At 39.9% G+C, this 25,853-nt stretch overlaps 1 protein-coding gene and 1 pseudogene across 3 annotated transcripts; both read right to left on the reverse strand.

Moving 5' to 3' along the window:
• Positions 1-830: 830 nt before the first annotated feature.
• Positions 831-12,733, reverse strand: LOC103712278 (heterogeneous nuclear ribonucleoprotein 1-like). Of its 3 annotated transcripts, XR_604911.4 has the most exons (4): positions 12,295-12,733; positions 10,795-11,656; positions 1,763-1,813; positions 831-1,545 (listed from the first exon to the last, which is right to left on the reverse strand). XR_604911.4 is itself a non-coding variant. In XM_008798755.4 (3 exons), exons 1-2 carry the CDS (start codon positions 12,556-12,558, stop codon positions 10,802-10,804), a joined length of 1,119 nt encoding a protein of 372 aa, XP_008796977.2. In that variant the 5' UTR covers positions 12,559-12,733; the 3' UTR covers positions 1,552-1,813; positions 10,795-10,801. The 3 variants fall into 3 exon arrangements, 2 of the variants coding, with proteins under 2 accessions (XP_008796977.2, XP_008796978.2); XM_008798755.4 differs by lacking the exon at positions 831-1,545 and having other exon boundaries at positions 1,552-1,813; XM_008798756.4 differs by lacking the exons at positions 831-1,545; positions 1,763-1,813 and adding an exon at positions 3,637-3,849.
• On the reverse strand, positions 4,406-8,849 carry LOC120104540 (annotated as a pseudogene).
• Positions 12,734-25,853: the final 13,120 nt, after the last annotated feature.

Consider the following 25,853-nt stretch of genomic DNA (forward strand, 5'->3'; position numbering starts at 1 on the left):
ACATGGAAGGATTTGGTCCCCTTAAATGAGTCTTCCTCCGCACATGCCAAGCACGTGATGCGGCCAATGGCGGGCCCAGGCCCAACTAAACAACAAAAAACAAAGGGTCCTTACGTTAAAGAACTAGAAAAGCAAGCTACATTCCACTTGCATCTATCTATATCCACACAACTCTCCAGTATGGGGTCTAGCCATCTCCGTCTCCACCATCTCAGCGGCTAAGCTACTTCCATCCGGTCGTCTCTCTTACCTACATCACTTGCAAAGAACGTGTGCCAAACACGAATGCATTATTAAAATCCTGAACGCGCTGTGAAACTCCATGTTTCCATGAGTCCATACGTAAGCCCAAAAGGGACTCCTCATACCCCCTCTAGTGACTTATTTCTTTCATCAAGGTCCAGCCATCTCCAGATTCATATAGCCAAAGCTGTATCTCCAAGAACCACATTGCACTCAGGCCGCCCAGGCCCTCACTGCAAATAGTTGATGTTTGGCACCCTATAGGTGCAGAGAAAATTAGTTGAATTGTTTGGAAGGATTTATGCAGCCTTGCCCCGCATCCATGCCATCTAAAGTTATAATAGAACAATCTTATTCTTGCACCAAAAATTACCCTCATAAGCTAAAATATAATATATAAAAAAAAAAATTGAAAGACCAACAATTGTGCCCCGAGATAACATGCAAATAGACAAGACAGGTATGCAATGGGAGAAAATTAAGCCCCAAGAAAGAAGGTTGGAAAAGCTTTGAATCAAGGCTCCATGGTTATGGTCCGGTTATGAGTTTTAAGATTCAATCTAGGATCATCTTAATTGTGCTAAGAATAAGCAATGTCAATTACACTCCTTTATTAAAAGGCCCTGGCCTCTCTTGTTCACCCACCAACAATAAGGGGGGTGATCATTAGCTGCATCGACAGTCTCACCATCCGCACCTACAACCATTCCCAATCTTGGAGTGGTCATTCCCTCTTCATCCCAAGCATGCATCCCAGTAAACTTGTTACTTTTATTCTCAAATCACATCCTCCATAACTCAGCAAAGCAAGCTCACCACACCCACCACGTATGTGAGGGGAAGCTAGATTCTGATGGCTAACTTAAAGGCACAAGAAATTAATCTCAAGTGGTAACATATGGCAGATAGACGCATCAGCTCGCAAGTTTGCAGTTCTCCTTGACTCCCACGCTTGTTGCCCTTCCCACATCATGTTCAAGAAGCATTGGGCTGAGGAAATTTGATGCTTTCAAGAAGCATTGGGCTGAGGTTTATTCAAACACCCAGTCTTTCTTTTTCTCAGGATCTTTAATGGACAGCTCAATACCTCATTGGATTCTAACACAAAGTTACATTAACCCATAAGCTGCAGTTACTGCTGCCAGCATCCATCTTGCAAGTGATTCCAAGTGTTGAAGAAACTTAAGAGAGACCCCCATCTTAATGAAATTAGGCTGCTAGCTGAAGAAAATATCAGCTAGACATGGGCTGAGGAAAAGGTGCTCCTGATGATCATGGTGAGGAAGCACCAGGGTGCCATCCCTGCCATTCATGCAAAGACTACCTCATCCATCAAAACCATAAGTTGCAGAGAGAGCATTTAAGAATTAAAAAATATAACATGTGGTCCTGCCAGGCCACCCATCCAATCACCACGCAAGTTTTCAGTCAAGCACAAATGTATAGAAGAAAGTCGAGTTCATTGGAATGGCTATATTCATCGGAGAGCTGAGAGAGATTCAGGCTTCAGAATAATTACCAGCTACAATGCAAGAACACCCATGTTGAGCGCACGAGGAAAGGTAACATCCTGTTCCCAAGTACAGATTTTGGTTAGCAGCCATTTACACAGGATTTGAACATTTTAAGCAGCCAAATTAAATCACTTCATTGGACTAAAGAAACTATAATTTCTGCTCGTAAAATATTTGTTCAATCAGCTGCATAAAAATTTTAATGGAAAGTAACTACAATTGACAACTAAAGATTTAAAGAAATTTCCAGCCTAAGCTTTTCTGCGCATTTTTGTTTCAGAAAGCATGATACTAGTGAAACATGGTAATATACATTCAGAGCAATGTTGTTACAGGTGGAGATTTTGTGGCTGGTAGTGGTTCAGGCAGACAATATCCCAGGTCCCACAACTAGTTGCAGGTTTGAGAACTTATTCCATAAAACAAAGTCAGCTGTGCTGGAAAGATGCCAAAAAATATTGGTAACAAGAAATGCTAAACTACATGTATGTGAAGCAACTGCCAAGGAAAGAAGCAAAAGGGAGAGTAATATGAGAACATATGCAGGGTGAACCCTCTTGGCAACAAGAACTGGAGCGTATCATATGCCCCCTTAGTCCTGAAATCCACCTCAAGTGGACAGCCCTGTCTTTCAGAGTTGGTTAATAGAATGAAGTGACGGTAAAACATCCAAGTCAACAGTAGAAAGAACAAGTACTTCCAACAGTCACAAGCTTCATCATGTCAAGAATCAAAACTAATTATAGTTGAACCAGTATAAATTGTGATTAGGGAAAGGAAAAGGATGAAGTGTATGTCAGGAAAGATGTGGTTTGATACACAACTGACATTGGATACAATTAATAGTGTTTGGGAAAATGTCAGAAGATGTAAATAGATGTAACAACTCTGAGCATATAATCTCACCGATATCCCTAATCCATGAAACAGCCCAAGCAAAACCTATACTTAACATAAGTAAATGCTGCAATCTCTGAGGTGAGTGTGCTGAGATATTCATCTTTGTCATATATTGACACATTTTTATTTCTAATATTTTTGGACACCATAAAGCTACTGCATGGACTCAAGTCGAGGGTTCATGTTGACTCATTGGTGTGAACTGACAGAACTCCTAGATATTTCTGACAGATCTGCTTCTGGATCTAAAGTAAAAGGTAAGCAGACCAATTTACCATATATCTTTCGAACCCAACATTTCAAAATGAAGAAATGTACCAATGATGCATCAAAAGTTCCAAGATAAAAGTTTTATTCTGATAAAATTTTAATTGATAAGGTAGATGTCATTTGCAATGATGCATATAAGACACTAGTTACTACTCTATTATATTAAATGGGGCCCTGGACTTCTGAATTATCTAGAAAATCAAAGCATGCTTCCTTCTTTTCCAAGCTACAGGCAGATCTCATCCTCGTCTCTTATCTATTTTCCTTCCTCACTAGCTCTTCCCTCTTTACACTCTTCTATATTCATACACAGCAAATGAACCAACATGGAGTACGTTATGTTGACACACTGCGAATCGACAGATGTCTCCTTTCTTGATGCTTCCATTGAAGCAAGCACATGGAGGCAGCTACAGTATATGTGATGCCTCCCTTGCTGCGAAGTGTTAAATTATAAAAAGAGATAAAGGAAGAAGGGGGGGGGGGGGGGGGCACTTCTACCAAAGTATGATCACCATCAAATAAATAATGATGTGATTGACTTATCTTGGCACAAGGTTACCAGTATCATATGACAAGAATCAATACAAGCCCTATTACGCCCCAAATCCAGAGCATGATATGGCCGTGCTATCAAGAGATACATCCTCCAATAACATGAAGCCAACCGTTTCATTTAGCTTTCAAATCCATCTCAAACAAAATAGAATATATAAAAGTTCAATTTCATTATCCATCTCAACCAACACTAGTTCAGAGCATGTATATCCAAACATAAATACCAAACCCATAATCTTCAACATTCAGAAAATCATTAATTACAAATTCATAGTCAAAACTAAAAATTTTCTACAAAATTGTCAAGCTTGCTAGCGCGAACTCCAAGCCTAAACCATCCTTCGTTCCTACCGACCCTATTCGTCTGGAGAGAGAAAAAATAGAGATATATGAGCGACACATCTTAGTAAATAAACCTTTCACTACTTTACTGGATAAAATATAAGTTTTTGCATGTCAATGCATCATTTAAAGAAAAATAACAGATATTACAAAATAAGTATTTCATAATACAGTATAATAAAATAAGTTATAAACCAAATCATGCGTGCATAAATCATTCATATTTCATAAACATAGTTTCAAGTTAATTTTGCTAATAACTACATAAATCATTCTTATGACATTTAGCTATATCATAGTTCAAAACATTGCTCACAGATATTCATGCTATGGTCGCTTTATACTCGTGACAGGGCCCGTGTTCGTAATTGACATAGATTCATGTTTATATGCCAACTTTATACCCGTTGGCAGGGCCAGTGTTTGTATGGATGCTAGGTCCGGATATCGATTTTTTCAATTCAAAAGATCATACATAGCTATCTAAGAACCTTTAGAAAGCTTATATCTTTTTTGTAAAACATACATATAAATAGATGAAAAATACTAAATGGCATGATCAGATTCATATTTTATAACAAAACTATTTTTATTAAAACATTTATGAATCTATTTTTCATAATAAACACAATTTTCATAACCCATATGTTGATTTATAATTTTAATAAAAGCATGATATTTCCACAAACAAATTTTATGCACGAAAAACATAATCATTTGAAAAATAATGAGTGCAAGATCTACTTACAAGTTGAAAGCTAGTAAGGAGCATAAGATTTACTTACCTTTTTCATCTTAAACCGTCAAATTTCACTAGGTGACTCTACTAGACCTATTTAAAGACATTAAAAGCAAGATTAATTTCTATTCGAATTTAAATAATAAAAAAAAGACGGTTGGTCAAGTGACAATGTTCGGCAGCTCCAAGTAGGTCAGGCTTGAACAATTCGATCAATAAATCATAAGACAGACTCGATCAGGGCCAAGATTAATCAACATAATTCATCAATGAAGGTTTCAAGGATATTCAACATGACCAGGGTGATCGGTCTAGTAGGCAGCCCAGGCACCAAGATAGATCATAGCCCTTTACAAGGATCAACTCGGATTCGTAGATCAGGTTAACAAGACCCAACAGTGAGTTCCATAGTTATAGAGAGAGTAGAGAGAGTGGAGAGAGGAAATAAATAAAAGAGAGAGAAAATAGGAGAGAGAGCAGAGAGAGAGATGAAACAAGAGAGAGAAATAAAAGAGGGATGGCTCTCTCTTTCCTCTTTTTCTTCTCTTCTTTCTTTCTTCTTTCTTGGTAAAGAGGGGGAAGGCAAAGGGTGGACTGGTGGTTGGCCATGGTGGTCCAGTGAAACGGTGGTGGTAGGCAGCAGAGGGCAACCAACGACGGTGGCCGACCGGCCGAATCCAACCCAAAATAGGGCCGAACAAGAGAGTTTTGGGCTCGGTTGTCCTCGGATCCAAATTCGCCCACCTACGAGACTCCGGCATCGACTAGAGGTCGATGCAGGGCAGCAGGCATTGGCTTCGGTGATGAACACCGACGGCGTCAGTGTACTCAAAAGAAGGAAAAGAGAACCGAAATAGGAGTACCTTGTTTCGAATGCAAATCCGGCGATTGTTGGCTCCAAAAGGCCAAGAACAATGACTAGAAGCCTGAGAAAGAAAGGAAAGGAGAACTCTCACCTTGGTTTGACGAGGTTCCGACGGCCTTTTTTCGACCACTAATCGAGGAGAAGGCTCAAAGAAGAAGCTTGGAATCAAAAGTGATCTTTGGCGATTCCGGTGGTGGAACTCAAAGGAGGATGGGGGATCTTAAATAAGCAAGAGTCCTTGTTCGAATCACCTTGAATTGTCGGTTTTTCCGGCTGCGATCGGGAGGATCGCAATTGGATGAGGAAGGAGACTCTTAGCGAGAGTCTTCCCCCTTTCCCTCACGTGCAGCACATGGGAGAAATCGGGTTGGCTACTTAGGGCCAGCTCAATTTGTGTGCGGGCCAGTCAATGGATCGGGCCCTCACAAACCCACTGAACAAAACTATCTGATTGACCTGCATTGGCCCCAACCACACTTCATTGCAATTCTATACAATAATAGAGGCTTACATGGATTGTCATATGGCCAAATTGCATATAAATAAGTCAAAATTATCTAGAGACAAATCTAATATTCAGACATTATTTCAAAAATGGACTAGGTAACCACATGTGCATGTAATTAAAGCACGTCAAGTAACTTGGCCTTAGGCAAGCATATGGACATACAAATTCAAAAACCAGCCATTTCGGTGCGAACCGCTCAGAACGTACCAAACTAAAGTCAGCTTGATCCGAGTAGCTACAATTTAAGGGGCATGAGGATGAACCACATCCAAACTGCTTGAATTGCTTGGGGTTCGAGTGGTTCAGGCCAAACTGTTGTTTCACACCTGAACAACCCAGTTTAGAGGTGGGATGCCTGGGAACCAATCAGGACTCCTTTTAATGGGTCTTTCTCCCCACCTTGAGGTGAAAAGACTCACCTCTCCTAATCTTCTTCTGTGACTCCTCTTTTGCATCGATCGCCGCTGCCAATGCCTCCAGCTCCTCCCTTGCAATCCCCATCCAAGCTAGGCCTTGCTCAGCTAACCCTACTTTTTCTACTCTAGATCCAAGAAGCCTATGACTTTCTAAAGCTATGGGGCCCCTTCTTCGCCCTCCGGCGACTACCTTCTTGTCTCAAGTGAGTCAATCTCAAGTATCCTGGACAATTAAAGATGTCCATTCCCAATTATCTGATTTCAATGGTAGAAAACTGAAAAATAGCATATGATTTCTTCTTCCTCTTCTCTCTTTTTTTGAACAAAATCTCTTGTTTGTAGCCGACCTAGTCAAGGAAAGTCATGGTGTGGAATCACTGTATACATGGTTATTTGGATGGCTAGAAACAATGGAGTTCAATTATTTTGTACTGTTAGGTTTAAAAAGAAAGGGCCTTCGAGTCTTTAAGAACTCCTAGATTGAGAGTAAATTTTAGGTTTTTATTAATTCAGGTATCTTCCTATAGGCTGAGGGCATTCTCCCAAAGCTATTTCATTTTTCTTACCTCTATATCTTGTTTTGCTTTATTGTCCCTTTCTTTTGGTATTGTTCTCCAAATTTTTAGGTTCCTTTATTATGTTAGGCTCTGGCTCTATTGTTTCCCTTCTTTTCACTAGGTATGCTCTTTTGTAGAAGCATCTTCCACTTCATTACAAATATAAATCAACAGAATATAAGAGATGGGCATTATTTTGCCGCAAGTGGCTTGAGGATTCACCGTGAATTCAAACCTAGAATTGAGTTAAAGATTTCCTGCCAGCAGAGTTTAGTCAATCATTAAACAAGAAAGAGAACTCATTAAGAACTTGCTTATGCTACCAACTACTAAGTTAGATTTATATTAATGTAAAGAAACAAATAGGCTGAACTGCAAACCGAAACTACAAACTTTATAATAAACAAAAGGACAGTCTAGAACTTTTATATGACCTAATGGGAATGAAGTTCAAACCACTAACATTTCTAGATAAATAACTTTTGATGATTGAACAAGATAAAGAAATTGTCTTCCAAAGGGTTTCAACCTTCATAATCCAAATTATTAATAAATCATTCGGGTTAACTTCCAGGTGCAATGCATCATTTCAGGTCCCAACCACTAAAAACAAACATCAAACTACTCATAATATACTACAAATTCATGCAATTAAATTACAAAATAATGTAACCAGGCAGCAAAAGATGTCAAAAACATCAGTCATTAGGTGTTCCAATCTCAAGTGTGGAACGCTGGCTGCATGTAAGGAAAGCTACTAGGCTACTGTAAGTGAATAGCATGTAGGGCTGGAAGTGGGCCGGGCCGGGCCACACCCCTACCCAAGCCCGGTCCGACATTTTTTTCCGGGCTTCGGGCCGGGCCGAGGCCCGAACAATTTTACAGGAACGAGGCTCGAGCCCGGCCCGAGCCCGTTTGGGCCATCTTGGCCTCCCCAACCTTATTCTCCTGGCAGAATCTCAATATCCTCAAGCTTCTATCAACAGCTCTAGGAAAAGAGCTTGCCATCCTGTTAAGAAACTCAAAGGCTTCTTCCATGCTGCCTTCCTTGTAAAGCCCGTATAGAACACTATTATAAGGACTAATGTTGTCTCCATGTCCTCCTCTCTCCTCTTCCATCAAGCTCACAACCTTCAACCCATCTGCGACCCTCCCTCCAAAGCACAATCCTCGAATCAATGTATCAAAAGTTTCAAAATTTGGACTGATGCCATCCATCCTCATCTCTTCAAAGAGCTCCATAGCCAAGCCGAGCTTCCCCAAATCACAGAACCCAGAGATTAAGGAATTGTAGGTGTGCACATTGGGAAGAACTCCTTTACTGTCCATCTCCTTCAACACCCGCCGCCCCACCTGCCCTTCATCAGGATGCCGAAGGTGCGCTCGTCGCCGCGGACGCCGAAAGCTGCCATTTTTCAGCGGAAGAAGTCGCGGGCGAGGTCGATGTCGTGCTGGACGAGGGCGTCGAGGACGGAGTTGAGGAGGCGGAGGGAGGGGGAGCGGTGGGGGCGGAGGAGGTCAGGGACGCGGAAGGCGCCGCGGGGGTTGCCGGCGCGGGAGAGGGCGCGGATGAGGGAGACGAGGGTGGTGTCGTCAGGAGGGGAGGGAAGGGCGGAGAGGAGGCGGAGGGCGGCAGCGGGGCGACCGGAGGAGAGGAAAGAGCGGAGGAGGGCGGTGGAGGCGGCGGGGGAGGCGGCAAGGAAGGAGGGGATGCGGGCGGGCCATCGGAAGATGCGGAGGGCGGCGGAGGGGGTCTTCTGTTGAAGGATGAGGCCGGCGAGGTCTTCTTCGGGGGTGGGAGTTGGGGCTGTGGTTGGAGTGGGGAAAGAAGAGGAGGACGAGGAGGAGAAGGGTTTAGAGGGGAGGAAGGCTGGGAAGAGACGGCGGTTATAGACTGGGGAAAGAGGAGATTTTGAGGGGTTGGGGAAGATGAGCATGGGACTCGATATAACAAAATCCCCAATTCGGGCCGTGGACCATGGTCAATTTCGGGCTGGCATTGGGCTCGGGCTTGGTCCGGGCCCGGGCCGAGCCAATGGGAAACCCGAGCCCGGCCCGAAATAAAATTGGGCTTAAGTTTGCAGCCCGAGCCCGGCCCGAAATTCATTGGGTCGAGCCCATAGCCCGGCCCGCAGGCGGCCCGACCCGATGGGCTTCGGGCTGGCCCGAGCTGAAGTGGGCCCTAATAGCATGCCCCTTTTGCATGAAACAGATTATTGAACTGAATACCTTTTTTTGGGTAAGAACAACTCTATTTAGTTGCCTAACAAATGAAATTCACAGCATTGATTTGGAATTTAACTGAAAGAGGCAAGACCAGGGCAGAGCCAGAAATCACTACTTGGGGGGCCAATTACTAACTAGAGTTTATTTTTGTAAACATAAAGTAATGTCATGTTTCAAATATTATTTCAGACATTAATAACTTGCATATTAGCAAGTGACAACAATCTCATTCTAAATATGTGGAGAGAGTTAAATCATAGGCACAAAGTCACCATCTTTTTGATACAAGAATTTAAGAAAACAAAAATCGTGATTTAAATGGTAAGGAAGTCACCTTCTTGATGAGATGGTAGAACTTGTGGAGGAGAGGGAGAAAGAGTAGTTAGTATTTGCATGCTGAAAGGGTAAGAGGTAGCCATAGTTACTGTCATGCCCCCGCCTGCATAGGTCACGTGAGGCACCCCGTGCCCACGTGGGGGCCACATGAGGAGGGAACACGAGGCTCTCCTGCCAGATATTGTCCGGTTCCGGGGCCCGCACATGCGCACATGCGCCGCTCAGACTCCTCTCCGATTTTGTTTTCCACTCAAAACACGTCTGCAGGATTTGGAGGCACCTGCCTCATATGCCTAGGCTCTGAAACATGTCTAACCGATGTGGAATCTTTCATTCACCCACCCTCGGATTAGAGCCGTCATCGGCTCTGATACCAAATGTCACGCCCCCGTCTGCGTGGGGCACGTGAGGCATCCAGTGCCCACGTGGGGGCCACATGAGAGGAGAACATGGGGGTCTCCTGCCAGATATTGTTCGGTTCCGAGGCCCGCGCGTGCGCACCCGTGCCGCTTAGACCCCTCTCCAGTTTTGTTTTCCACCCAAAATGCGTTTGCAGGATTTAGAAGCACCCGCCTCATATGCCTAGGCTCTGAAACGAGTCTAGCCGATATGGGATCTTTCAATTACCATCTCTCATATGCGGATAATCTTCTGACCAAACTCTCACATATAAAGATTTGGCATTGATAAGATAAATCTAACAAAGAAAGAAAGCAATCACATGGAGATTTAGCATTCATTAAGGCCCCATTATAGGAACAGTACAAGGGTCACAAGATCTAGGATCTTGGATGCCATGGATAACAGGTGGGGAATATGTACCATTTGTTGCAGATGTTCTCTCAGGATTTCTGTTGGTAAGCAGATCTATAGGATTCTGATTGGTTATTCACTTGTTATTTGTAGTAATTTTGTGAAAAGAGGATTACAAGGAATGATCCATTTATTAAGGATTTCATTGCACTCAGTGGATATGAGAAGCTGGCAGATTAGCACAACCTCCAGCATAGATTTCAGGGGGAGGGGGGCTTGGGATGGAGGTATCCTAGCTGGAAGAGCCACAGTAAGATTTTTTTTCCACTGTATCGCCAACCACATCCCCGACTCCCCATCACCAAAATCCCCACAAGATCTGTCCCAGGGCATGACCAAAGTGCACATGTAATTTACATCAGAACAGAATGTCTCAGCTACGCTAACAGTTCATTGTTTCTTTTGTGAACTAGGACAGGTGGATACCGTACCATGCTTCAAATCAAACATTTAATACAGAATATCAACCCACAAGAAAGAAAGAGGGAAAATGGGCAGAGTACTAACCAAGATGTTACTCAGCTTCCAACTTCACAGATTCAACTTGAGATGGTGCCGTACTAGGAACAACTGGTGTTTGCACATCAGAGCTGATTTGATTCCCCTTGCCATTATCGAAAGCAGCAACCCCACGAAAACTGCCACCAAAGCTTCCATTGATGTAACCAGGATACATAGCAGTATTGGGCACCAGACTGTGCCTTGAGGCCATCAATCCCTGAACATTCCAAAAGCCCCTTGGGACTGGAATTGGACCTCCATAACCAATCCCACCATAGCTTCCAATAGTATATCCTCCATGATAACTACCACCATAAGCATAAAAAGGTGGTGGTGCATAACCATGAAAAAACCCATACCTAGGAGTGTAAGGTGAGTAAATCCCACCTGGGTGATTACTAAGTACAGGTCCTCTTCCACCCATCATTCGTGAGTTATAATTATTATTATCACGATTGCTGTTATTGCTATGATTATTCCCATCCTTTGGCACTGCTATCTTGACCTCCACATATTTACCATTCAACTCATGGAAACTTTTCTGCATTACATTTTCCACAGCCTCCTCGGAATCAAAGGTGATGAAGCCAAAGCCTCTTGGCCGGTGGGTTACACTATCATACATCACAACCACATCTGTTATCACACCAAAGTTCTGAAAGTAATTCTTGAAATCATCTTCTGTGATATTATCAGACAAACCACCTACAAAAATCTTCTTCGATTGAGGGTGATTCCCGTTGCTACTGTTATTGTTGGCACTGTTCCTGCTCGACCCTCTACTATGATAGGGGCTCTGAGTTGCGTATTGGTGGTGGGGGGATTGGTGATGTTGTTTAGATCTGGGCATGGCTTTCTTCACCTCTACCTAATAAACAAAACAGAAGTGAAACAACACCACATAAATCACCAATTAACGTGCACAACCGAATCCTGGGAAACAAAGAGAAACGAGAATTTGAAAAGGAAATAGCAAGATTATTATTTCTATTATTGATTTTTAGAAATCATGATTTGTTCAATAACTAATTTTATTGACCAAAAAACATTCTTTTCAAATTACAACAATTCCTTGTAAAACAAAATATAAGCCCCTAAACAATTTTGAAGAAGGGAATCATGCCCTTATTTAGCTAATGCTCTCCGAAAAGCTAATTGAGAAATAAACTTCTCTTTTGCCAAACAGGAAGAAAAAAGCATATGAGATTTCATAACAGTCATAACAGAGATGAAACGACCAGCATTAACTTTTCTTTTCTTTTTTCATTATTCTTTACAAAATAGAACAATCTATATTAAAAAAAAAAACCTTCAAGCCAAATACTTCTAGAAAGAAAAACATAACTAGAAGAACGAATTTATGCATAATCAAGATAAATACACCCGAAACCTCAAAATAGAGCAAAAAAATCCACCAGGAAATTCAGAAAAAAAATCTTTTTTATTTACTTCCTTCCTCTATTAAGCCGGAGCAGTGAGAGAAAAAAGGGTTAGAACAGCACTAACCGTTCTCCCAAGAATGGCGTGCTTCTCCTTTTCCTGAAGAACCCTCTCCGCCGCCTCCGGATCCAAAAATTGGACGAACCCGAAACCCCGGCAGTTACCCGTGGTCCTGTCCCTCATGACCACCACCTCCTTTACCTCCCCGTACTTCCTAAAGTGCTCCGCAAGAGCCTCCTCCCTCGTCTCCGACGAGATCCCACCGACGAAGAGCTTCCCCTGCTCCGCCGCCCGCGACGGCGCCGACGACGACGGCTCCATCTCCCCCATCACCCAAGGCCCCCCCTCGACCGCCTAAAAACCCTAGAGACCAGGCGAGAGATATTGGAGAAGCCCTGGATGGGGGAGTTGGGAGGCGGGGGGCAGAAGGACTCGAGGAAAGGAGAACAGGGGGCGTAACCGCGCAAGGGTTTTAGAATTCGGGTCGGGGGGCGAGAGAGCTCGAGGGGCTTTTCTTTTGAACTCCGAGAGGAATGGACGGTGGATCGAATGTCCTGGATTGGGATGGAGAAACGTGAACGGTCCGATCTGATACCAACTCTTGCGATTCATTTAATAATTAATAGTCCGTTTCGTTTGGGGCTTTGACAGCTATCTCCGTCTTCCAGTTTGAAAAGGGATCTGAGACTTCTCGTTCTGGCTTTTAAGAAATGTAATTTCAAAAAAGTCCTCAAATTTGGGCGTATTCGGCTGGCTATCTAATGTATCGCACAGTTGGTGGCTCTCTTTACCCGTGTAATTTTCAGCATGCCCCTTGAGTTTTGTTGTATTTGTCGCAATAATTTTGTTGGGCAGCATTCTCATATTATCAGAATCCTGTGAGATCATGACCAAGTAAAAGGTATGGAATGATCACGTGGCATAACAAATATGTAATGCAATAATCGATTAACAACTCTAAACAGTTACTCGAGAATTATGCGTATTATGCTCTCCACTCCAATAGTTGTTATGTGATATGGAATATGGGAGAATGTGGACTTCACAAATGTTGCCGCCAAAATCTAGTCTAAATCAAACGAGTGCTTCTTGAGATTGGTGTTTGGTCACCTTAGTTTCTGCTTGGAGTCTTTTACTTGGACGATGCTTGAAGAACGATATTGGACCTGCAATAAATAAATAAATGAGCAACGAAGGTTGCCAGACTTTATCCGATAGGATATCCTTCGATACTTGAATCAGACCGAGTTCTGAAAAATATTGAAGATCCGAGCAATATGAAATGGAAGAGAGAGTGAGGCGAGTATACTTAAAGGTCCCCTAGGTCTGATTTATATAGAGTGGAGATAGGTGTCGATTTTCCGAAAGGGCGGATATGCATCTTAACTGCTCGGTAGGCAGTATTGCCCACACGTTACGTACACCACGAACAATAACCATGCAAAACGTGTTTTTATATGGTCGAGCTATAACTTCTTCCTGTTAATGGGCTTTAATTGCCTTTATTATGCATTTACTGTAGGTCACACAGTATACTCCTGTTGGTCTGCTAATTTAGTCGGTAACAGTCGGATCTAGGCCATATTACTTCCCCTCACTTAGGTCGAGTTGTGTTCTTCGGCTTGAGCAAAGAAAGTAGTCGAGCCAACTATTGAGGTGATGTCTTATCAGTTAAGGTGATAATCTTATTATAATTTTTCTTTGTAAAGTATGTGTTCTTTTAAACTGTCTAATGATGACTTTCTTTTTTTTGGTGAAAACAGATTTATTAAACCAATCTAGAATAAATACATTCAAGAGTATCAAAAAATAAAATAATGACAGCTCATAAAAGATATTTGGCACAGCTATCCATGATGTAGGCCTTCTGTGATTAACAACATATGATGCCATCCGGTCTGCTATATTGTTCGTTTTTGTATGCACATGTTTTACTTCAAAAGACTAAAAAGCTACTATCATTCTCCAACAATCTAGACACAAAAGATGGGCATTAGTTTCTGAAGTAGTCGAACCAATAAGCCACCTAATATCTAAGAAGGAGTCCCCTTCTAGGATAATATGTGAAGCCTTCAAAATTTTAATAGTATATGACATACCTTCCCATGCAACACGTAATTATGCCATAGAAACTATACTATCAAACACTGTAACACCTCCTGCTGCAACTAATGCACCACGTGCACTTATCATAACAAAACTTGCTCCATCCAAGTCACCTCTACTAATATACTACCGTCAAAGTTAACCTTAAGGAAACCAAAGGTGGTGGCTCCTAAGTAAATTAACACATATAAGAGAATGCGCAAATGGGGAGCCACAATTTTTCCTAGCTATCAGAGACATCTCCAAGGCAGAGTATTACTGTATTTCTATACCTAACTGACTGCTTTCAATAGAATTAATCTGGGACTCTAAGAATTACTTTCAAAAATATAGTCATTTCTGGCCAACCAAATATTATAGGCAATATACGCCATCAACAAAGCCTCTCCATTATGGCACTTTATATATGCTCTTTCATAGATGGTTTGGAGGAAGGATCAAGAGGCCAACGCCTCTTGGAAAAACTGATTAATCATAGATAAATTCCAATTGTTTTCTCTTGCCACCATAAGATCTTTAATTTTAAGATTTTGAAACAAAGCAATATCAACCAGTACAAGACAAAGTGCAATAGGAATAGATGAAATCCAAGAATTTTGAACCACATTAATAGATGTCTGATTACCCACAATCCATCTAAGATTTGATAATATCAATGGAGCAAAAGAACACAAGTTCTTCCAAACAACTGCACTAGTTCGTAAGCATATAGGTGGGGAAGAAACAATCAAACTATGTATTCTTCCCTCATAAAAGAAATCCACAACCCCTCCTGAGATAGTATAAATCTTGCAGCATATTTAGCCATCAGCGAATCACTCCGAGTAGTGAGAGAAGTTATCCCTAAACCATCCATCCAATTGGACTCACAAACACAATCTTAAGAAAGCAAACAAACCCTTCTAAATGTATCGGAGGAACCCTATAAAAAATTATTGGTTACGCTCTTTAGCTTCAGAAAACCTTCTTAGGAACAATACAATGAGATATCAAATAAGTAGGAAGAGCAAAGAGAACCGACTTAATGAGAGTAATTCGTCCCATCATAGACATGGCCTTTCACTTCCAACTCTCTAACTTCTTTGAAAACTCATGTTTCAATCGAAGATAATCTATTGAGGTTAATCTTTTCTCAAAAATCAGAACCCTAAATAAGTTCAAGTATCCTTAATTAGATTCTTGAATGTGCAAATAATTCTTAATTCACTATCTTAAAAGAGTGTTAACCTTTGGATTAAATTGGATGGTTAATTTTTCAAAATTCACCTTTTGTCCTGGTGCATAATACTCCATCAAAATATTATATAGCTTTTTGTCATTAGCCAACATAGCTCGAACAAATAATACATAATCATCTATAAATAAAAGGTGAGAAATATATATTGTCGATCTATGTCGCTAATAAACTGTAAGTGAATTTGTCTATATGGCATCCCTGAGCATCCTAGAGAGCACATCAAAGCAAATAATAAATAGATATGGTGATAAAAGACAACCTTGTCTCAAACCCATTATAGCATAGAAAATCTTTAAAGGACTCCTGTTAATCAGAATAAAAAAAAGATGGAGATATTGTACAACTATGAATCCAGTTAATCCAAGTATTATGAAGACCCATTTGTTTAAGAGAAAAAATGAGAAAATTTTATCTCATCCAATCGTATGCCCATTCCATATCCAGCTTTATAACCATATAGCCCCTTTTGGCTAAATTAGTACGGGTAAAGGTGAAGAAAAAAAGTAATTATGATGACAATAATAATATTGTACCAAAATGGTAATGATTCAAGACATGTAAGAGTGTAGACAAACTAGAAATGGCGACATGAAATTTAAGGCATTGTTTCATACTATATGGCATCAATTGATTGGCATGGCATCATAGTAGTATTGCTAGCAAGAAGCAATGAGGTGGTCAATGAATAGGCTGCTAACACGATGCCTGCAAAACGGTAAAAATAGCAAGATGAAGGCAGCACAACAACTAAACTATTGATAATGAAATTGGGGGTGGGATTAACTAGATATATTGCAGAATTAAGCTATACAAAATGAAGATTATTGCTTCTTCTTCTGAAAGTGCTCAGGAAAAAGAGGACAAAATAATTGTGCATCATTATGATGATAGCAATAGAAGCAAGAACTTGACGGGAAGCCTTATGTAGCAACCAAGGTATTGATACTGCAAGATGGTAACTAGAAAATGGAAGAAATGCAATTAACCATCTAATAATTCCACCAAGAAGATGAAATGATGACATCTCAAGGAGCACAAACTTAACAAACAACTATAGATAGACCAGCGCTAAGTTATACACATAATCAGAGCTATTCGCTAAAATTACGAAGGAATATCCGTTTAACAACTAGAAATCCTTTTCCCATTTATGAGGGAATTAAATAACCCAAGCCACCCAAGCATAGATTGATATACTTAAGAAAAACTACAATGACTTGATTACTGCACATGCTTTTGATGGAAAAAAAGCCATGGCACTATAACCAATATTCATACATAAACATGCATGCACTTACATATACATATTAGTAAGACATTAAAAAAAAAATTACAAGTCATTGCCTTAAAAAACCACATAACTCCACTTATGTAGGGAGATTTTGGATTTTGTTGATTGACCTCATTTTTTAGGATTATTTTAGTTGACAAACATTTTGATCAGCTTCAAATTCTACTCTAATGCTTCAGTTGTTCCTCAATTCCTTCTGATGTGGGGAGGTTATACATGAATAATTCATTTATGCATCCAAAACAGGCCTAAGTAATTTTTGTAATTCTACAAACAATGTAACATGTGCTTTCCATGGATTAGTTGTATCTTCCAACTTGCAAATGTCTAGAATGCTAAAAGTAATGAGTGAGTGCTACGTCATGGAATTCCAGATATTTGTTTTCAAATATATATCTGAAATCATTAGTCTAATCCCTTAATACGACGCATAGATTGTACAAGGATGAACTATATTATTTTCTAGAAGTAGACCTGTTTACGGGCCGCATAGCTTGCCGGCACTCTCGAGCTGAAGCTTTTTGGACGGGCTCGGACCAAAGGTTTAGGCCCACGGGTTGGTCCAGCCTTGAAAAATAGGCCAGCCGAGCTCAGGCTTAGGAATGAAAGCCTAGTCCGAGCCTCGCTTGACCTAAGCTTTTTATTTTTTTTCTCTCGATTATTTGTTTATACTTGACCTGTTTGTAGTCTTGATTGACAGCTATTATTGATATGTGAATTTAATGGATAATAGATATATTCTACATTATTATCAATATTTAATTATTTATATGTAATATTTTAAATTATTTTTAAAATATTCTTTTTTATTTTTTAAAAAATAAAATGGTCATGAAGCTCGAGGTCTAGTCTGAAGCCTGGAGCTCGAGTAAGAGTCAAGCTTGGGCCTAGTAGCTAGGCTTGAAGGCCAGGCCAAGCCAACCTCGGGCCTAAGAAAATTGTGTTGGTTTTACGGCAAAGCCTAGATCCAACCTAGTCCATGAACAGATCTACCTGGAAGTATTATCATGGCCCATTAAAAGTTAAATTGCTAATAAGAGAAAACAAAACAAAAAAAGCTAAAAAACACATGACTTCAAATTATCCCTTCTTTGAATTATTAAACTTAACAAATGACTGGGGCAGTGGTCCAACAGGCAAGAAGCAAACAATTCTACAGCTTCTTTTTTTTCAATAGTTACACAGTGTTTAAGTAAACCTAAGACTTCTTTTTCTTCACCGAAAATAAAACTATAATTTCTTTATAAAAAAAATAGTCATGGTTTTCTTGGAAGGCTGGGAGGCGTGGTTAGCTATGCTTAGAAGGCCCAATTACATAGCAAGGTCCAGGTCATGACACCATCGGCCTAATGGTCAATGGGCCACTGGTTTGGAAAAAGGCCCATGGGCTTGTTGTTATTGGCCAGAAGGGCAGTTACACTAAGATCAAATGAGTCATGTTCTGCTACCAAAAGAGAGAGAAAAAAAAAGTTCATGCCTTATAAGTGATACATATAGAGTGAGGGCAGGATGTTGGCATCCCTCTGGAATGCTTACATGATCTCTAACCGACCCTGGAGCTGCCCTAAAGGCTACAACCACATCCCTCAAGCAGAGGGTGCCGGGTTCATCATGAGACTTGGTCATTCTTTCCGTCCATTTTCTGTCAACTATATGGAGTTGAGATCATCTTGGCTGCAATGAGATTTTGATCAAAAGGAGACTCCAGAGATTAGTTGTGAGGATCTGTGCAGACGTGTATCGATTATGTACTAGGTAGATCTTGGATACTTGTACATGACCAAAAAATCCAAATAACATCTTCTAACTAGTTTTTTTGGCGAGATTTTGAATTGTGACAAATAGTATTAAAGCGAACACGATCTATGACATATGTGGACTAGGGTGCACACTGCAACACGGATTCATGAGAGTTGATCATGAGCCGATCGTAGTTCTTATGATTAAATTTGAATGAATTTGGATGCTTAACTTGACAAGGATGCCAAAGCTTAAATAGAGGGAGTATGTGAGGATTCGTGCGGTTGTGTATTTAGTTCCACATCAGCTATACACTAGGTAGATTTTGGATACTTGTACAGGACTAAAAAACCTAAATAATACTTTTTTGCTAATTTTTTTGAGTGAGGTCTTGAGCTTATTAATGCCGTAGTATGAATTGGTCCCGGCATAAGTCAGTTCTGACTTGCCTCAGCTGAACATCCAAGAAGATTGTACAAAGAAAAAGGAGTGGAAGGCTAAATTTCGTACATCATGATAATAGCAGCAATTGCACCTTTGTTTTGGTGACGGCCGCTCTAATCAGAAATAGCAAGATTGCGTGGGAAAACAGCAATTATACTTTATATGTGACCTCATCCAGAAAAAAAAAACAAAAATTATTTTTATTATTTTGTATAAATATATAATATTAATCCAATGCATAGTAAATGTGGAACTAAATATATGCTTGTTTGACCCTCATATTAGCTTAAATGGAGTATGTAAGAGCTCATGTGTGCGTATGCTTAATCCCACATTGATTATAAACTGGACAAAGGAATCTAAATAATATCTTTTGGCTGGCTTTTTTGGAATGAGGTTTTGGGTTGTGACAAATGGTATCAGAACAGATCCGGTCATGGCCTACATGGTGTAAGATTATATTGCGGCATAGATACATTAGGACTAATCATGAGTTGCTCGTGGTGTTTGTGATTAGATTTAAATAAGATTTGAAATTTTAGCCAAGCAAGGATGACAGGACTTAAATGGGTAGTTTATGTGAGGGCTATACTAACGTGTATTTAGTTCCATATTAGCTATACACTGTGTAAATCTTAAGTACTTTTACAAGAAATTTACATGATACCTTCTGATTAATCTTTTTAGGTGAGGTTGTCCCAGCCCAAGCATGCGGAGTCATGTATCAGCGTATTAGTGTGCCATTGTCATCAATACTAATAGTAGGCTACCTCATTGGCTAGATTAGTGAGCTCTAGATTGCCCAGCTAGTCACTGTCTCCTGCGAATTTGACCCTTCCATGACTTAAATGAGAAGAAACAAAATTTGAATCATGTGTTAATAAAATTCCACGAAAATAAAATTACAAATATTTAATTGTTTGAATATTTCATAAAAAAGTGGCATATATTTTGCAAAACTTTATGTATTTCAAATTGATGAATCAAGTCCCTCATGAAAATCAATTTTTTCCTGATAATTCGAATAACTGATGACAATATTAAAGGACTCGAGGTTTCCAAATAGTATAGCATTATGATTGTTTTCCTCATGCTTTTATCTTTCATATGTTTCAGTTATTTTCAAGCTCGAATCCCAACTCTTAAGAACATGAAGCAATGTTTTTTTCCCTTGCATACTTAATGTCCACCAATCGAGGGGAATAGGAGCAGCATTGCACCCATATGCAATGTTAGGCATTGGTGTGATTCATTTAAAAAAATGAAAGTATTCCATTATTACATGTGAGCTAACGCATGCACCAGATCTTGATTAACGAGAAATAGAAAAGAATAAGATGCTAGTATAGACTAATGGTGCAGAATATTGTAGATTATCATCTTTGTTTCTACGAGGCAATTTGTGTGGGTTGCATCTTGACATCCTGCTCCCTTAGGAATAACTAAACTAATCATGCTTTAGCTTCCTCTAATCTCACTACCAAGACTTCTATTTTGTTTTTTTCTCACTGGCATTTGAAATATGATATAAGTGCATAGTTGTCTCACAAGTATATAACAGAAATTACCTACATTTTCTAAGCCAAATCAAGCTTTTCATATACCAATCCGTTTGCTTAATATGAAGTACAGAAATAATGCTACTGCAAAGACAGCAATTTGGTCACATACTTCATAATATTGGATATTTCTTGATGGAAAGGAGGGGGAGACGAGTTTTCTGCCATCATATTTCTTGTGAGAAAAAAAAAAAAAAAACCTTTATGCAGAGCACATTCCTTTTGTATTTGTAAATAAACTAAATTGCTCCATCTCATATTCGAAAAATCACACTTCCAATCATATTTTATGCCTGAATACAAAAGGAAGTATTTTTGTTTTATTAAAGAAAAACAACATAGCCTTCGCTTTTATGCCAACAACTGCTAATTTAGCTGGTTGGCATCCTTCTCTCTACTAAGGTCTCCTCTATGCTCGATCTTGCTTTGGCTGCTTCTTGGCTTTGCATTTCTCGGTTCTTGAACAGTAGATGCCTTAACTCTAACGCGTAGCAGTTGCCTTCTTCCTTAGCTTCAGCATCATCTCTGACTGCTATTGAGCTCGCTAGAGATCCACTGCTCTCTCTTTACTCCCATCTCTTTGCCTTTTCCTTATTTTGGGCAAGTAAAAGCCTATTCTAGTTGGTGTCTATATTTTATGCCAACCGTGACGCATGCTTGGCATGACTCTAGGATCAACACTCAGGCAATTGCATAGTATCTCGATGATGACCCAAGTTTTAGAGCTCACAATGTCATTACTGTTCATTATTCACCTAATCATTATAGTGTAGTATCAATAAGGAGAGAGAAATGATAGATAGGGGCACATCTTCATGCTAATTGACTCAAATACCTTATCTAGATATATCAATTCATTTGGCATGAAAATAAAAATATAATGTCCCATAATAAGAAAAAACATGTTGTCCCTCATGGTTAAATAAATGAGTTGATATTTATACAGAAGGGAATAAGTCCTTTAGCCATTTTCACTACACAATGCATATGAACATTCTTGTTCATGTAAGCAAAAAAAAAAAAAAAGCCCTTTACGAGATAAACCACTAACTTTTTCGACCAAATAGCATAATTTCCGTATAGTGTCGCTAATGGTAGGTCAAATGAGCAACGAGTTCGCTGGTAGCCTAGTTAGGGTGTGAATACGAATGATTAAATGTATTCGGAGGGTAGTTAGCTACTCAACAACCAACCACTACCCTATCAGTTAACCTTGTACCCAGTTAAAATATTCATGCCCCATTTCTTCCTCTCACTTTGCTCTTTTTCTTTAATATTTCTTGGATATACCAAGAGTAATTGCCATTTCCATGCAACTAGGATCATGCATAAGTACGTAACACTAATTGGAGCAATTTTAGCTATCTTCATCTGTTTTACTGTAATGACTCGATATTCAATGTTTCGTTAGTTGCAACTGCTTGTGGAAACACATAATGACGTTATCCAAGTGTCATTATTGTCGTCTCGGTTCCTGCACTTGTCTTACGACCAATTCAGCCGTAGGCCGTAGGAAAAGTTAATGCAACTAGGAGGGCTTTGGCTGTGTCTCATGAGCCCTAGCCTCGTGGTTTCGTACTCCTCTTCACCTCTCTTCTTGAATCTGAGTGGCCTCCGAAAGAGACAGATCACCTCGAACTCCTGTTACAAAGCTTGGGTAGGACATGGAAGTGCGTATTCACAATCACAAGCTTGTGGGCCTACAACCTCGGATACCAGAACTAGAGCTAGATGCCGGTCCCAAGGTCTCTTTGCCCGGAGGACAGGCAATTAAGCAACACCCTATCCAAGGACGCAAGCTAGAAACCAGTGGCTAAAGGCAGACATGTGCCTTGGAAACTTAGAGGTTAAAGGCAAACATGTGCCTTGGGGAGTGTGGGCTGGCATTTGAAATGATGAAAACTATAGGACCAGGGAATCAACAAGTCTTCAGCACGCCGCCGTCCGTCCGCTCGGCGAGGCTTGTGCAAAGAGAAAAATATGGGAACAAACAAGCCAAACTAGTAGAAGGAGAGTACAGGCATGATATCCCGCTTGGACCAAGCTAGACGATAGTAGTTTGAGACAATTAAAAGTGGCTCCATGGACCATGGCATTACAATTAAGTCAGTGTACTTGCTCCTCCCATTAGCGTTTTCTACAAAGAAAGTTGATCGATGTATATGGTTAACCTGATCTTTACAAGATAGAATGTTAGAATTTCTCTTCTGCAAATATATACATAAAATCATTTGAACTCAATGGATGACTCATTTAAAACCCATTGCGAATACAATGGAGATGTTGGGCTCCAACGTTACTCTAGGTGTGTGTGTGAGAGAGAGAGAGAGAGAGAGAGGAGAGTTCTCTCACTGTCATTTAATTCCTATTCTTCATATCCATTTTCAGTACTCTTCTTTCTAGGTTTTTTCTTTCTTTATGATTTTTTTCTTCCGAGCTGCGAGGGGGAGAACAGAAGAGCGGTTATCTTACTGTTGGTCTTCTTTTTGCCAATCTCTCTGTCCTTTGGCTCTGAGACTATTGTGTACGAGTATACAGAAAAGACTCTGTCGAGTTCAAGAAAATTTGTAGTACTGTGCATATCTACAAATTCAACGGTCCGTTGTATCTTGAGGAGGGATTACCAGAATTCGGTGCATAAAAAGAGGCAAATCTATTTCAAAGATAGTGACTATACGTCTCGTACCGACTACATGTACTATTTATTTTATTGTGGATCGAAAGAAAACGACGTCGAAAAGGTACACATCGGAACTAGTTGTTTCAGTGAAATTAAATTACTTGTGGTTTATTTGAGTTCTTTTGAGATGATATTTCTATCAATGTATGTACATGTTTATATGTAATGGTAACGTGCTACCAGCCTACTACTACCATCAGGTTTTGAATATATGGACTCATGTCCTCGATGATAACGTCCGAAGGCTATCGAATTTTACTCCACAAAAAGTTGGTTACCGAGTACATGTTTCTTTCACATGCACTGGTATTTCTTGAACATCGTAGTCTCTCTCATGTACGGACTTCTTATATAAATACTGCTATCTCATTTTAGTTTGGAATATAAAAAAAATACTGATAACTAAGAATGTTCCGTGATAGTTTGGAAATATTTTTAGTGGTTACTTTAACACAAACAAAGGGAGACGATGGAAGAAAATGGATGCATATATATATGCTTAATTTTTTGACTGCAACCTACAACTACAAGATTTGTATTGAAGTGACAAAGAAAGAACCAAGCTAGAATCTGTAAATACCCTCCATGTACCTTGTTTTTTCTTTTATATATCAAAAGTTAATAAAATTTGTCCTGAGTACACGTTATATTCATGGTTGCTCTTAGAAATAAGATTTTCTTTGCATGTTGCATTCTATAGTGGATTTTGAAGCATCTTGATAGATTTTGGAGATCGATGGTGAGTCGATGACATGCCTTGTGGATTCCAACGGGTCAGCATCTACTTCAGTAGTACTAGTAGATTCCAGGCAATGACGGGAATCTCTGATAGCAAAATAATTAATCTAGCAGCAGTTATCCTTTGTTAGCCCTATTTAGATATCTTTTATCCTCATTTTTCTAACTCAAATGCTTTCTTTATTGTTGAGTTAATTTAGTTTCTATTTAGAGAAGTTTCAATCTTCCATGGTATGGCTCTGAAGTTTGTGTTAGGCTTGCATCAATAATCCTAGGACTTGTTGGAATAGACCTCCTATGCATTCATCTACATGCTAACCCTGGCCATCGTGCTTGCTTGAAGGGGCTCTACCCTGTTGTAGACGAAGTAATTGAGTATAAGACTCACACTAGCTACTGGCTATAATTTAGTATACTGATGTAGAACAAAAATAAAATAGCCAATTTGGCCAAGACAAGAGAGAACATTTTTAGGCATATGAAGGTTATATTGGGACCGAACCTCATCACCATCTTGTGTTTGCGTGCCACGCAAAAGCCTAGAGGAACCAAGGCTTTTGCTTTGATGCCCGTAGCCGATAGGCTCACTTCCCCACTTTGACTACCATCCTTGGCACTTTCTTTTTGAGCCTCCATTTAATAATATTGAGCCGCAAGCCAAGTAACTGAGTCACTAACAGCCCAAATTAACAAAAAAAATATATTTTCTATCAAAGCGGCTCGTAGACCATACGCTTCCCTCGACAATGAAGGTAGGGGACAAATATTTAAAAGATGATTCTACGATGATTGTCGAATAATTTCCTCATCCATCCATCGCTGATGATAGTATACATCAGTTGTTATAGGATTGTAGAAAAATGATATACAGAGAAATTAAGAGCGTTGCTGATTGGATGATATTTTATGCGGCGAATCATAAGAGATCGGTATTATGAATTTCTTCTACTGTTCTTCTTATTTTAATTTGGATGTATCTATTCATGTTTAGTTTAATTTAATGCATTTGATTGACATAAAAAAATAAAAAAAATAGAGGGATTAAAATAGAGATGAAACAACATATGAGATTATGAGACACACGCCATATGAATCCAAGGAATTGGAAACCCTGTCCTCTATTTTATCAAACTAGCTATATGAGTGAAGGATCTGACTAGTGCTAGGCATATGCTTAGAAGTGGAAAGAATATGAGAATAGGTGCATAGACCAATTAAAGGTTCAACTAATCTCTCTATCTCTCTCACACGCACACTCACACACATATCCAAGCCCACACACATCTCATCTAATCTCACTTTGGACTTCAAATATTACTAATAAGGGCCCCCTTGAGCACTCAATCTATGCAATATTACACAAATTACTATATAAATACATAACCTTCACACTTAAACGTTAGAAAATTAATCTGCCACATTTGTTAGTACATTCAGAAATTTTCAAAAGATCACCATACTGAAATGTCAAACTCACCACCTCCAAGTCAAGTGATGCGTGCTTAGCCAAGTTAACTTTAGAGTAGTTGGCTCTGATGCTTGTGTTGATGGAAATTTGGCGCATCGGAGTTGACGGTGAAAGGCGTTATGGTCATCTCAGATGAGGGTAAACTTTATCCACGTTTCTCTCGCTGATTAGAACGAGAAATGATTAACAGACCCAATAATAATTACACCCAAATCCCCTCACTCACGAACATGTGGAACCCACACTAGTGGGTGCTTTCCCCAAGAAAAGAAGCCGACGCTTGGAGAGGTCTAAAACTCGAGGGACCCACCGCCTTGCTGTCGGCCACCAGGAGGCGAACGAAAGCGAAACGAAACGGGTCC

Source organism: Phoenix dactylifera, unplaced genomic scaffold (assembly GCF_009389715.1).
Source record: "Phoenix dactylifera cultivar Barhee BC4 unplaced genomic scaffold, palm_55x_up_171113_PBpolish2nd_filt_p 000007F, whole genome shotgun sequence".
NCBI classification, from domain to species: Eukaryota; Viridiplantae; Streptophyta; class Magnoliopsida; order Arecales; family Arecaceae; genus Phoenix; species Phoenix dactylifera.